We start from the raw sequence: 14,691 nt of genomic DNA, 5'->3' as shown, positions 1-14,691 counted from the left end.
GGTATCTCTCTCTTTCACTTTTTTTTTTTTTTTTTGGACAGGCAGAGTGGACAGTGAGAGAGAGACAGAGAGAAAGGTCTTCCTTTGCCGTTGGTTCACCCTCCAATGGCCGCCGCGGCCGGCGCGCTACGGCCGGCGCACCGCGCTGATCCGATGGCAGGAGCCAGGAGCCAGGTGCTTTTCCTGGTCTCCCATGGGGTGCAGGGCCCAAGCACCTGGGCCATCCTCCGCTGCACTCCCTGGCCACAGCAGAGGGCTGGCCTGGAAGAGGGGCAACCGGGACAGAATCCGGCGCCCCGACCGGGACTAGAACCCGGTGTGCCGGCGCCGCTAGGCGGAGGATTAGCCTAGTGAGCCGCAGCGCCGGCCTCTCTTTCACTTTTTAAAGATTTATTTGAAAGAGTTCAAAGGAGAGGCAGAGAGAGAGAGAGAGAGAGAGAGAGAGAGAGTGTGTGTGTGTGTGTGGAAGGTCTTCCATCCGCTGGTTCACTCTCCAGATGGCCGCAACCACCAGAGCTGTCCCGATCCGAAGCCAGGAGCCAGGAGCTTCTTCCGGGTCTCCCACGCTGGTGCAGGGTCCAAACACTTGGGCCATCTTCTACTGCTTCCTCAGGCCATAGCAGAGAACGGACTGGAAGAGGAGCAGCCGGGACTAGAACCGAAACCCCTACGGAATGCCGGTGCTTCAGGCCAGGGCTTTACCCCGCTGCGCCACAGCACCGACCCCAGGGGTACCTCTTTAAACACTGCTGCAAATAAAAACTACCTGCTGAGTTACTTCCGAGCCAGCTCCTTGCTAGCAGCTCCCTGCTAACCCCGGGAAAGCAACACAAGATGGCTCGGGCGCTTGGACCCCTGCACCACGTGGGAGACCCGGATGTAGTTTCTAGCTCCTGGCTTCGGCCTGCCCAGCCCTGTCTCTTGTGGCTAATTTGGGGCGTGAACCAGCTCTCTCCTCACCCCAAACCCCTAGGTAACTCTCTCTTTCAAATAAATAAACTTTCCTTGTTTGTTTTAAAGACTTTTTTATTTCTAAGGTGGAGACAGACCCCAGCCCCTTGTTCGCTCCGCCAGGGCCCGCAGAGGGAGGCGGAAGCTGGGAGCCGGGAACTCCATCCGGGTCTCCCGAGGACTTGCGTCTCCATCCGGGTCCCCGAGGACTCGCGTCTCCATCCGCCTGCTGCTGAGAGGCATTGGCGGGAAGCCGGGTCGGAAGCGGAGCCGCGGCGCTCCAACGCCCACCCACCCAAATACTGCTTTTCAAGCGCGCATTGTCAAGGGATCGAAGGGGACGTGAGTACGAGGGCGCGCTCGCCCCACGTGGCACTTAGGTGGAGCCTGGCTGAGACCCCTTAAAAACTCGACTTCTCTCAGGCTGGTCAGGAGCGGGGAGGCGTGGGCCCTGGGGGACTGGGGCTGGGGGCCGGGGAGGCCGCGGGCCCGCGCCAGCCAGAGTCCCGGTGTTCCAGAGGCTTCCGTAACTGTCCGGGCCGCAGGTATGGCCGACGGATTTCTTTTCCTTCCCTCGATGGTTCAGGCTCGCTCGTGGGCTCCCCAGAGCCCAAAGCAACGCCCGCGGAAGCCCCGGTCGCCGCTCAGGCTTCCAGCGACGCCCCGGGCGCCGGCCGAGGCCTTTCCAGCGCGGCGACCCCGGCCCCGCGCGTGGGGCGTGCGCGGCGCGGGGCCCGGGCCGGGTGGCCTCGGGCCAGCCCGGCCTCCCGCGGCACGCTCCGCGCACAGCCGCGAGGCGCTGTCCTGAGGTGACACCGGCTGCAGCGCGGAGGCAGCCGGCGCCGCCGATCAACTAGTTCGCACCGAGGATTCCTCTTGGTGCGTGGCCCAGTTTTCCTTAGGACGGGCTCCAAGCCCTCCCTGACACCGCCCCCCGCGCCGCCACGCTCCGAGGCCTTCCCCGGGGAAGCCGCGCGTCCCTCCCCCGCGGCTCCGCGCGATTCCTCGACTCCACAGGCGGTTCGCGCGGCGGGGGGGCGGGGCGCGCGCGGGGCGGGGGCCGGGGCCCGGGGGCGGGGGCGGCCGGCGTGGGGAGTTCCTCGCTCGCGGACCACACGCTCCGCGGGCCAATCCCGAGCCAGCCTCTGGCAGTGTCGCACGCGGGACACGTCCCAGCGTTTGTTGGCAGGGCCCCGGGAGGGGGAGGGGGCGAGGCGGAGAGGTGGCGGGGGGTTGAGTGACAGGCGTCGCGGGGCAGGCTGGGAATTGTAGTTCCCAGTTTCTGTGGCCATAGCCATTTTGTAGTCGGGGGACTACAACTTCCAGAAGATCAAGGGGACCATTCTAAGGTGCCCCGGGAATCGGCGGCTGTCCCCGGGGCCGGGCGTCCTGGGGCACTCGCACCCAGCAGCCCGGCTGCAGGTGGACGCGAGGGCAGTGGCGGGGGCTGGCGTCTGGCGGCCGTGAGGTGAGCGGCAAGCTGGGGAAAGGGGGTGAGGTGGAGCGACCGAGCGTGCCATGCATTGAGCTAGGGAGCTTCTCTCAATTCCACTCCCGGGCTCGGCGTGGGAGCGCTGCCGGAAGGCTGGCGTGGGAAGGGTTCTTCGAGGCCGCTCGGGCGTCCAGTCGACGCGGCCACGGGAGTCCTTCGGCCTGGGCCGGGGCGGTAGGCTCCGCAGGAGGCATGCGCCCGCTGGCTCGGCTGTGGGAGTTTTCGGCTGGCGTCCGGCCGGGAATTAGCCGAGGAGCCCTAAGTTGTATAAAAGCAGAGTCCATTTAAAGTTGGGCTGGATAGCCCGTCTCTCATTGGTCGGGGGGCTTGGAAAAAAGAGACTCGGCGAGCCCTCGCCGTGGTGCCGCCGCCGCCGCCGCCGCCGCCGCTGGAGTTGACTCTTCTGCTCGCACTGCCGCTGCAGCGCAAACGTGACTTCAACATTTTTTATTTATCTTTCCCCTTTCTTTTCCAAGATGTAACTACAGATAAGACACTAAGGACCTTCGCGTTTCGCCGATGTAGTTTTTGGAGGAAAAAGGGGGGGAGTGAAGGGCGTCGGTTTTTTTTTTTTTTTTTTTTTTTTTGTGTGTGTGTGTGTGTGTATATGTGTTTCGGGGGAAATTTTCCATTATGAGTGTTTTACGAAAGTGAATTTTTTTTTTGTTTGCTTCCTTCGTCTTTGGCTCTTTTTTTTTCCTTCTCAATTTCGGATTTATTTCAAGGCGAATCTGGCTTTGGGGGAAGAGGAAGAAAAGTCGGATTACAAGATCAGCCACCACCAACAACAATAAAAACCACCAGGATATTTTTTTGCAAATTTCTGACGGCTTTAAATTCATGAAGCAATTGTCCCCTCTTGCAATCAGCATTTGGATCTCAGAATGAGCAAGGAAAGACCCAAGAGGAATATCATCCAGAAGAAATACGTAAGTGCTCCTAACAACACAGCCTCTGGCTTGCAGTTTTAAGCAATGGCTGTGAATGTCAAGTTTATAGATAATTCTGCAGCTGAAGGGCTTTAAACACAGCGTCCGAGAAGGCTGTTTTCTTTCTTTTCTGAAAGGGCTTCTCAGGCAAAGTCGTGTCTGCCTAGTTTGGCTGAAAAGCCAGATTGGTGTACGATATCTCGAGTGAATAAATTGACCTCGAATGACACAACCATAATCTAGTTTTAGATTGAAAGGCAAGGGGTTTTGGTGGAGCTTGGGGGTGGTGGTGGGGGTGCTGCGGTAAGGTAACTAAACTGCATTCTCCGGTGGATTTGGCCCCATATTGCACTTTGCACATGGAGATGAGGCCATGTTATTATTATTAATGCTATTTGGAAAATCGCGTAAGGCATGTGTGTTGGAAGCCCTTTTAAGTTCAATCGAGGGTCCGATTATGGCGATCTTCTCTCTGTACTGGTACATCGCATTTAATGTATGTGGTCGTTTTGGCTTATCTGGTTTGCAACATGAACCGGTTGGGAATCGTGTTACAGCATATGCATTTGTTGGAATTGACTTTAATAATGAGGCTGGTTTTGTTTAAAAAATTCATGGTTTCCAGTTTTAGGGGAAAAAGACACACACGCTGGCTAATGTTTTCAAGTATGTATGTTAATGCACATGGAAGTGACCACAAATAATTTTCCCCTGCTAACTGGGTTTGTGAAATTGGGCGATTATTCAGAGATTTGAATGGTTTGGGATAGTTGAATTTGTTTTGTGCATAGTACAGCTACATTTTGATTGGCATAGGGAGTGTTTTTGTTTTGTGTGTGGTGGCTTTTTTTTAAGTTTGGGGGGGAGGAATGAGGGGGACCGAGGGATTAACCAAATATGCACTGGAGTGATCGGTGATTAGCTAGCTGCATGCTTTAAAGGGCTTTAAAAAAAAAGGCCAAATGAACACATATTAGAAATATGTAGGATTATAAGAAAGTTTTATTTAAGTCGAGTGAACAAATTGGTGTTAGCATTTTCCCTTTCTCATCGGTGTGGTGTGTGTAATGGGAGATGACCTTCGGGGAAGTGGTTCTGTACAAAATATATTTAATGGAAAAGCTGAATGTGTCTTCTGGAGGCTGATGCTAATCTAGACACGTAAACTTCAACTAGGAAAGAAAGCAAGGTTCAATAATCGAGCCTAACTTAGAAAGCTGTTCCACAAAGAATTTAGGAATTAAAATACATCCGCATTGCAGAGGGCTGGGTGGAATGCAAAGGACTAGTTTAAACTCGGGCCGTAGAAACTGCATGGAGACAGCTTGCCTGAGCGTGGACGCCTTCTCGGGGCACGTCCGTTTCGGATGCAGGCACAAAGCAGACGGGGTAGAACTTGGACAAGAGCCGCCCCCGCCTCCCCATCCCGGACCTCGTCAAGTTGCAGCGCGGCATGGGCCGGGTTTTTGTTGCAGGCGGTCCGCTGGTGGTGTCGAGGCCGGGTGTCCAGCCGCCGGCCCGGAGGCAGAGCACGGGTTAACGTGCCCGGAGCGTAGCCTGTCCTCCCGACGGGCCCGAGCCGGCAGCGGAAGGAGGGCGCCCCGGGGTCGCGGCGGGCAGGCGGGCGCGCGGCCTGTAGGGGGCAGGCTCTGGGCTCCGGGCTCTGGGCTCCGGGCAGGCGGGCGCCGGGCTCCCAGGCCGGCTCGCGGGCGGGCAGGCGGGCGGGGGCGAGCACGGCGGGGCGTGCCGGGGCGGGGGCGCGCGGCGCGCAGGCAGAGCATGGCGGCGCGGCCGGCCTCGCCCGCTCCCCGCGGCCCTGCCCGCCGGCTCCGACGCAGGCTTCGGAGCAACAGGTTCAGCGGGAGAGACGTCGGCGCGGCCCCTCGCCAGGCCCCGACCCTCCCCGCGCCGCGCTCCCGTGCCGCCGGCCCCTCCCTCCGCCCCCCGCGGCTCCAGGCCCCCTGCCGCTCCCGGCCGCGTTCTGTTGTCATTGTGACGTCACAAAGGGTCGGGCCCGGGTGGAAACGTCCCCTCCACCGTGACGTCACAAGTCGGACAGGAGGTTCCAGGCGCCGCGGGGCTGCCGAGGGAGGGGAGAGCGGGGCGGGGGCTGCGGCGGCGCGGGGCTGCGGCGCGAGAGGAGGACGAGCAGGAGGATGCGCTGGGCCTTTGCGTTCTGCCGTGGATCGCTGCACTTCCCACCAGGTGAGCACAGGAGCCTCGACCCTCCGGAGGGTGCCCGAGGACCTTGCTCTGAGGCCACTTGGGTTGGGAGCGGGTCGGGGCGCCGCCTCCGCAGGAATGTCTCCTTTCCTCTGTACCAGTGCCCCTGATGGGTGTTGCGGTCCTGCTGAGCTCCTGCGCCACTCACCAGTGCTAGTGGAAAGGAAGGCGATTGAATTCAGCGGAAGCTTTGCTTTGTTGGCAGCCCATCTGGTGGATTCAGCCACTTTATCACTTTCTGTTGTGTGGGGGTGTGTTGGTAGGATTCGTCCTTTCTGGAAGACTTGCAAGTACCAGGGTTGAGATCTCTGTCTTGCCGTGCCTACTGAGTAATTTTGAGGGGCTAAGCTAGGGAAGACTTGTACATCTACGTAGAGGCACAGTGCGCCTCTAAGTTGTATGGTGTCTGGACGTAGTGCTTCTGCGCAGGGGCGAGGCTCACATTCTGGGTCTGCCTTCTCCTCTGGAAACTGGAAAACATCGTCTCTGCCTTTGCCGCTTGCAAGGCACCGAGAGGATCACCAGTGTGAGACATGTAACACAGGACGCCGCTTCATGTGTAAGATGGCATTATGGCATTGTGACTTGAGCTGGTGGAAGACAGCACATTGCCTACAGTTGATCTCAGAAGCCTTAGATGCCTGCCAAGTTGCCATTTAGTTTATTGCTTTAGGAAAGAAGAATTTGGGGGTATGATTGTGATGGTAGGCTTCGGGAGAAGTGATTGTTATATTTCTTATTAAGTGGCATCCATGAGAAACTCATAAATTGCAGGGTAATCCTGTCTTAATTGTGTTGGGCACGACTCCCACTACAGTACCTTAAATAACTGGAGACATTTGCCTTTTAAAGTCCCAATTCACTTGCATAATAAAAACAGTTGCATATTTTGCTCTGTGGATCATTTCTGTCTCTCCACTGATTGGTTTTCCTGGGGAGAATAACAGTATAACCAAACTTCACAATCATTTGATCGTTGCATTATAATAGGAGTTTAAAATAATAATAAAGAAAATCTGCCCCATGAAGAGAATACAGTTAAACATGGAACTAACTTGGAAAAAAAAATGACCGATTTGATTTCTAGGCCAGCTCAAGCAGAATTTGTACCACTAAACTGCAAGTTTTAAGTATTGTTTTCTGATGTACAAGTGGAGTTTGATTAAAAAAACCAGAGAAAGTTTGCCATGAGGTACAAAAGACATATTTATTTGCTGCAATTACATAAAGTTGGAAAAAACAAGAAAGAATTACATTGAAATATAGTGGTCAGGTTTATGAGTTCAGTTTTTGTTTGCTTATTCTTTTTTCCCAGTTTTTTTTTTTTTTTTAAGGTTTTATTTATTTATATGACATGTAGAGTTACAGACAGTGAGAGAGGTCTTCCTTTCGTTGGTTCACTCCCCAAGTGGCCGCAATGGCCAGAGCTGTGCCCATCCGAAGCCAGGAGCTGGGAGCCAAGCACTTGGGCCATCCCCCACTGCCCTTCCAGGCCACAGCAGAGAGCTGGACTGGAAGAGGAGCAGCCAAGACCAGAACTGGCGCCCATATGGGGTGCCGGCCCCTCTCCCAGTTTTAAACACATGTACATTTGGGTTATTCTGTAGTTATTTACTTGCTACCTCTTCCACTTTCTAATAGAAAGTCTTGAACTTCGTCGCAAGTCTAGGACAGACAATTCAGCAACCGTCTCTGTATAGAGAGTACTGAAGGTAATAAAATGTCACAAAAATTTTAAAATTAGAAATAAATTCATGTCCATAAAAATACAACTTGGTTATTAGCCCTTGGATGATTGACTTGTGGGTCTTCATAGCCACTGACCCAGATAGCCAATTGGAGTTATTTGGTACCTATAGAAGGTATAGTGGGTGTTTTTCCTGCACTGTAGGTTAAACCAGTCCCTGTTACTGGCTGAAGGCCATTGACTTGCTTCCAGGTGTCTTGGAAATAACCCCAACTAAAGTGTTACTATATCCTGCTCCAAAGGTCGTTTAAACTTTGGTTTTTCATAAAGAGATCTTTTCTAGTAAATAACTGGTATCTGTGACATTCAGAGTAGAACCAGTTTCCTCTTTTCCTTTCAAAGAAGACTGGGAAATTCATCCTACATTGAAAACATTTGGTAAAAGGGTAAATTGTAGTATTTTTAAGCTAGTGGTTTGTACTTGATCATGATGGTCATGTCCTAAAGCTCCTAATATTACTGGTACAAGTCTCAGTTTCACAGTAACAGCTAACCACCATCTCCCTCTATGTAACCTGCTAGCCTTTGGCTGCAGAATGTCCTGGGTGGCTGATAACCCTGCCTGAAGCTCTTGGCCAGTGGTTAGCTCTGGGGTGTGCCTTTGTCCCCTTTGGCTTTCACCCAGAAGGCTTGCCAAGTGTCAGTTGTTTGTTCCCAAATCTGGTTATTCCAGTTGGGCTTATTATTGTAATTACAGTTAAATATTATGTAAGCCTTGAAATTAGTGTGAAGAGTTGGTTTCTGTGAAAACTAAGTTGACTGTTTTGAGGAAGATGATACAAGTTGGTAAAAAAAAAAAAAAGGCTGTTCAATTAAGTATGGGCCAGACATTTAAAAAGATGTTGGGAAAAATATGTATGGATTCTTCATACACAGTGTTTTACAAGTGATTCCCTTTTAAGAACCAATTATGCCCAGATTCCTTTCCTAGCAAACAAAAAAGCATAAGGTGAACAAGAACTCTAAAAAGACTGGAAACCAGGAATAAGGCCTTATGTCCAAAAATTTGCATGTCAAAGTAGACTTAGATGTTGAAGTTGAAAAAACAGTACTAAGGAATGGTTTTTTGCCTAATGTGTTTGTTTCCATTAACTGACCAACTTCTGGTCTCTTACCTGTGATAAGAGTGTTGCTTACTGTGTTCAGACAATCCCCAAATACCAGATAAACTCCCTGTCTCATTCATGCCATGTAACATAGATAAAATATGGATCAGTTTAGAGTAGCCCCACTGAGGTGACCTGCATTACTTCTGGAGTTAAATGTGTCTTTCATTGGATGGCAGGAAGCAGGAAGATTACTGGTTTTATACGAATCCATGGAGTTCAGAAGCTTGTGTTTTGTAATTGGCCACTTGAATGGTACTCTCTTACTTAAGAGATAACTGCTAAAGGTCTGTTCTGTTGGAAATCCTTAAGTTACCATTAATGAAAATGAGGCAAGTCTCTCTAGTTTGAATCAGTTATCTTTTTTTTTTCCAAGCTTCAGATAACTGCAGTTTATTTCTGTGATTTGCTAACACAATCCCTCTTACATTCCCTGAGTCTTCATTTTTCTGGTTCCTTTTGCCCATAAAGCCTTTCCCATATTTGCAGTCTTTTTCATTCCCAGAGGTGGGAACTCTGGAGACTTTTGTTTTCTGAAGCTCTTATATCTCTTTCTCTGTAGACAGTTGGAGTGAGTGAGGTTTTTTTCATTATCCTTTTAAGTTTTAATCTATCTTGTGATGTCGGTCAACCCTGTAGCCTTCTGGCAGCCTCAGACTCTTTATAATAATTTTTTTTCCCCATTTAATTCTGTTTCAGAATAAAATCATTAAAAAAGTGGAGTTGACCCCCGTAGGAAGTCACCCACAGTTTTGCTTCTGGTGGAGGAATCCTGCCTGCTTCCAGAACTTCCTGTTCCTATCACTTTTTGCAGGTGGCTTTTATCTTTCTTGCTGTCTTAGAGTCAGAATGTCTGGGATTGGAAAGGGCCCATGTTTTACAGAGGCAGATATTGTCCCAGAGGGCAAAGTCTAGGTCATATCAGAGTGAGCAGCCACAGCTAGAGTATAATCCTGAGCCTCTGGGTCCTTGGGTTACTTTCCTTTTCTGCCACAGTTAGTCTTGCCACAGATGTCGCTGTTGTTGTGAGGATGCTGCCCACCTCTCCTCGGGCTCTGTGGTACTTGAAGGGCTTGGATCGTATAAAATCCTTTGAGACAGCCACGTAACACCTAACCCTTTCTCTCTCTCTCTCTCTCTCTCTCTCTCTCTCTTTCTCTTTTTTTAAAGTTTATTTACTTGGAAGGTAGAGCAACAGAGAGAGGGAGAGACGCAGAGTAAAGGGGAGAAAGAGGTAAGAGGTCTGCCATCCACCAGTTCATATCCTGAATATGCCTGCAACAGGTGTGGCTGGGCTAGGCCAGGGGGAAGCAAGGAGCCCTGGGACTCCATGTGAGTAGGAACCCAACTACTTGGGCAGTAATTGCTGCCCCTCAGGTACATTAGCAGGAAGCTGAATTGGAAGCAGAGGAGGCAGATCTCTAGCTGGCGGATAAGGGATGCAGGTGTCCCAAGCAGCAGCTTAACCTCCACTGCGTCACAGCACCTGCCCCACACCCAATCCTCTTGAAAGCCCTGTGAAGAGAAGACTCAATTCTGAAGTAACCACCCACATTTTTGGTTTTCATAGTGAGTTCACATGAGAAGGGCTTTTTGAGTCCATTTTACAGAAGAGAAGCCAAGATGAATATACTGGCCAGATGGTTAAAGGCTGAGATTCCTCCCCACTTTTTTGGTTTAGATACAATAGAGGTAAAATGAATGATCAGTGTAGCCCTGAGAAGGGGAGAAAAGGTCATAAAAAGAGCTCTTGATAGCCTTTGAAGAGGTGTTCTGCTTCAGAAAGTTGGGGAAGTGAGGGCAGGTTTGTCAGCTTCCAAGAACAGGAGTGTGTCAGTCTCAAGTACATGTTTGTGTTTGTTTTTCTAAAGCACCAGCTGGTGGAGCTACCCCCTTATCCCCAGCTGGCTGTCTTCTTTAGTCATCATTGGAAGAGAGCTGAGATAGATCCCGGTACTCCTTGGGACTGGCTAATTATGTACTATACTTTCAGAAGTGTCCCCAGGACTGTGGGGTGCACCTGATGGCCATTGTAGACTGCAGAGGTAGGTTCTCCTGACTTATCCAAATTGACTTAATTTCCCAGTGATGTGATGAAGTTGGCTTCAGTTCTCGAGCCTTTACTGCTCGAGAACACTTGGGGGAATCATTTGCCCTTATCTACAAGAGGGGCTTCACCATCCATTAAACAAAGACTGTCCTGATGTGTGAATGAGGCAGCATGTGTGCTGGGAATATTGCACATAATTACTCACGTGTTCATAGGACAGATACTGGATTTAAGAGAGAGAAACCCAACTGTCCTTGAGAGTTAGTGCTGGCTCACAGGCCTAAATTGGATTTTAGTCTCATTCTGTCATGTTTAAAAGTTCTGTCAGTCTCCACCACCCATGAAGTGGGAAGTCCATGAACATTGAAATCTCATCCATAGCACTGTTTTATTACCATGATTCTAGAAGGTTAACTGAAAATATAGTCTTATATTGTTCCTCCATCCTCCCAGTAAAGCTTTTCTCAGTCACATTTTGTTCTTAAATACAACCAGGAATAATTTCCAGCAATGTCCTTTTGTGGGAGAGGTGTGAGAGGGATGGGCAGTGTCTGCTGTCTATCAGGAGACCCCTGGTTAACTGGACAGCAGCCCAGGTTTCTTTAGTGACTGAGTAATCCAGGAGAATGTGGGAGACCTTTTGGCGCCCGTTTTATTGCTATCTTATAAAATCTGGGTGGTTCTTGCTCCATTATTTTCTAACTGCCATTTTGATGAGGACTTGGTCTACAATGGTTGAGTATATTATCTCTTGGTTCTCATTTCTGCCAGCTGTTAAAGTATTTGGTGCTTGTAGGGGCAGATACAGGTGCCAAAAGGAAATGAGAAGGGATTAAGACTAAACATGTGTTTCTTGTGTTTATTCCTTCCATAGGTTTGCAGAAAGGGGTTGAATGAATGCTTATTCTGTTAAGTAGTAGTGTTTTGTGCTTTGTGTGTGCCTTGTATGCCTTACCACAACTACTAGTACATGAGCTTTAGGAATGAAATGCTTCAGATTTGGACAGGCTTGTTTTGAGTATGTGGATAGTAGACAAGGTTGGAAATATGAACTTTTTTTTTTTTTTTTTAATTTGACAGACAGTGAGAGAGAGAGAGAGAAAGGTGTTTCTTCTGTTGGCTCACCCCCCAAATGGCCGCTACGGTCGGAGCTATGCTGATCCGAAGCCAGGAGCCAGGTGCTTCTTCTGGTCTCCCGTGCAGGTGCAGGGCCCAAGCACTTGGGCCATCCTCCACTGCACTCCTGGGCCACAGCAGAGAGCTGGACTGGAAGAGGAGCAGCCTGGACTAGAATCTGGCGCCCATATGGGATGCTGGCGCTGCAGGCGGAAAATATGAACTGAGTTCGAGTTTGCCTGTGTGACCCTGGGAAAGACAGGAGGACTTGCTGAACTGCTTTCTCATCTGAAAGATTTGTTCCTTGCACTTCAGGCTTGTAGCTGGGAGAGCCAGTGATGTTTCTGGTGTGAAAGCACTTTGTAAACTGCCTATTGCTGCAGAAATGCTAAAGCATTATTACACAGTTGGAAATCATCAATCCGGAGACATCAGGCTTGCTGTGGCCTTCTTGGCTGGCTCAGAGATCAATGAATGCGATGAATTTTACACTTGGAGTCTTTTTTTTTTTTTTTTGGACAGGCAGAGTGGATAGTGAGAGAGAGAGACAGGGAGAAAGGTCTTCCTTTGCCGTTGGTTCACCCTCCAATGGCCGCTGTGGCCGGCGCACCGTGCTGATCCAAAGCCAGGAGCCAGGTGCTTCTCCTGGTCTCCCATGGGGTGCAGGGCCCAAGTACTTGGGCCATCCTCCACTGCGCTCCCTGGCCATAGCAGAGAGCTGGCCTGGAAGAGGGGCAACCGGGACAGAATCCGGCGCCCCGACCGGGACTAGAACCCGGTATGCCGGCGCCGCAAGGCGGAGGATTAGCCTAGTGAGCCGCGGCGCCGGCCACTTGGAGTCTTAAACCAAGTGAATAGCTTGCAGCAGGTTTCTTTGGGATACTAGACAGAGCTTTAAAGATTAGAAGGTGATGTAATCACCCATACTCCACTCCATTTTGATTCTTGATCTTTCCTTTCAGCCAACCATCCATATCTGGGTGGTGAATTGGAAAGGAAGGATAGACTGAGAAGCTTAAGTGGTACTGAATCTGTGTGCAAAGACTAAATGTGATCTTGAAGGATGATCCTTGAAGAAATTGAAAATCTGATATGATCTTTTCTGGGTCCCTGTAGCCTTCAGGATCGAGTCTAAACCAGGTTTGTCTTCAGCACAGCATAAAAAGCTCTTTTTGCGGGGTTGGCCCTGTGGTGTGGCGGGTGAAGTATCCCATATGGGCTCTGGTTCGAGTCCTGGCTGCTCCACTTCTGATCCAGCTCCTTGCTAATGGCCCAAGAAAAGTAGCAGTAGATGGCCCAAGTGCTTGGGCTCTTGCCATCCATGTGGGAGACCTGGAAGAATTTCCTGGCTCCTGGCTTCAGCCTGGCCCAGCACTGGCAGTTGTGGCCATCTGGGGAGTGAACTAGCAGAGAGAAGATACCTATTTCTTTCTGTTCCTCTCTCTCTCTGACTCTGACTTTCAAAATAAATAAATCTTTTTTTTTTTAAAGCCCTTTTTTGCTCTATGCTGGACTTAACCTGCCACCAATCCAACCTCTACATCCTCAGTTCAGCTGAGTGAGTCCTGTTTCCCTTGGTGAGCAGCTTGCCTGAGGTGCCCAACAGTGCCTCTTGGAGTGCTTTCTCAAGCTCTCCCAGTGCACCTGCTGGGCTCTTCACACCTTACTTCTTGGTTCAGGAGTTTGTTTACAGGTCTGTCACTCTATTAACTCCACAAGAATAAAGGCTCAATTTTATAAGTAAAATTTTATAAGTAAAATAAGTAGGTTAGTATTAATATATAGGGAAGAAATTAAATCTTTGGGTAGAGTATTTACAATGAATGCTAACTAGGAAGTGGATCTTTAGCTTAGTGATACTAGGATTTGATAATTGGGCTATGGCTCCTGACATCTTCATGCTAATGCAGACCTGGGGAGACAGTGGTGATGGCTCAAGTGATTGGGTTCCTGCCCCCATGTGGGAGACCTGAATTGCCTTCCCTGCTGACATTTGGGGAGTGAATGAGCAAGTGGGAACTCTCTTGTAGGTCTTTATCTCTGATAAATAAGTGGAAGAAAACAACTACATAATGGTGGGAAGGACTTGGTATGGCTACAATAGCCAGATCTGGACCAGGCCAAAGCTAGGAGCCAGGAACTCCACGTTGGGTGTTCCATGTGGGTGGCCATCGGCCCAAGCACTTGGGCCATCATCTGCTGCTTTCTCAGGAGCATTGACAGGAAGCTGGATTGGAAGTGCAGCAGTTAGGATTTAACCATGTTGCTCTACAGTGTCTACCCCAAAATGATTTTTAATGGAAACAGAGCACCAGTGCCTTCTTGATGGTTTTCCTACAAGTTTAGGGTTGTCATAAAAAGTGATATGTGCAGCATGCTCTACGTGTGTCCTCCCCTTAACGCCGAATTCCTCAGCATGAAATTACTGACTCAGAAGTGCCTGTGTTTACATTTGGAACCCTTGTACCTCATTGCTTTGTTGGAGAGAGGCTATACTAATTTATGGTCCCACATGTAGTGTATGTTAGGCCAGCGGGTTGGTTTGTTTGTTGGCTTTTAAAAACCAATACAAGCACTTGTAACAAGTAGTAAAGATGTCAGTTGAGTTTTATTTAAGTTTCTATTTTCTTTCCTTGTCCTCTCTCAGGGCATTTAGAACTAAATGAGATAAGGTAATCTCAAAGTACTTTGTAAACTAAAAATTGCTTTCAGAACAAAATGTGTTATTAGTCTGAATGGCTTTAGTGGAGAAGGGAACAGGAAAGCCTGTATCATTTTACAGTTGCATTTTTCTATTTATGAAATGCTTTATGATGAAGACATGGAGATGATTAAGTAACAAAGGTGACCTAGAATCCCATTGTTTCATGTGTGATTTCAGCCTTGTTAATGTTTTGTATGAGTGTACCAAGGTCCTTTTGGGCTGTGGCTTGGAAGACAGTTCAGTTAAATCCAGCAGATTTTTTTTTTTTTTTTTTTTTTTATAGTTTACCATGTCTTGGCACTGTGTTTGATGCTTGAACATGTGGCCCTGCCCTTCCCAAGACCATTTGTTGATTATATTTAGTGGCAGGGAT

At 49.6% G+C, this 14,691-nt stretch overlaps 1 protein-coding gene across 8 annotated transcripts in view; it reads left to right on the top strand.

The window, feature by feature from the left end:
- Nucleotides 1–528: 528 nt before the first annotated feature.
- Nucleotides 529–14,691, top strand: part of JARID2 (jumonji and AT-rich interaction domain containing 2) — a 258,168-nt gene continuing 244,005 nt past the window's right edge. For 2 of the 8 annotated variants that reach the window (XM_051855828.3, XM_070074380.2), the window contains exon 1: nt 3,031–3,372. In XM_051855828.3, coding sequence (XP_051711788.1) covers nt 3,328–3,372 — 45 coding nt within the window. In that variant the 5' untranslated portion in view covers nt 3,031–3,327. Of the gene's footprint in view, nt 974–1,049; nt 1,294–1,474; nt 1,497–2,220; nt 2,420–2,651; nt 2,875–3,030; nt 3,373–5,133; nt 5,578–14,691 lie in introns of those variants that run through there. The other 6 variants (XM_089334426.1, XM_089334424.1, XM_089334427.1 and 3 more) reach the window with 6 other exon arrangements.

Source organism: Oryctolagus cuniculus, chromosome 5, assembly GCF_051225735.1.
Source record: "Oryctolagus cuniculus isolate XC-2025 breed Fujian yellow rabbit chromosome 5, ASM5122573v1, whole genome shotgun sequence".
Lineage (NCBI taxonomy): Eukaryota > Metazoa > Chordata > Mammalia > Lagomorpha > Leporidae > Oryctolagus > Oryctolagus cuniculus.
This window is presented reverse-complemented; position numbering and strand designations above follow the sequence as displayed.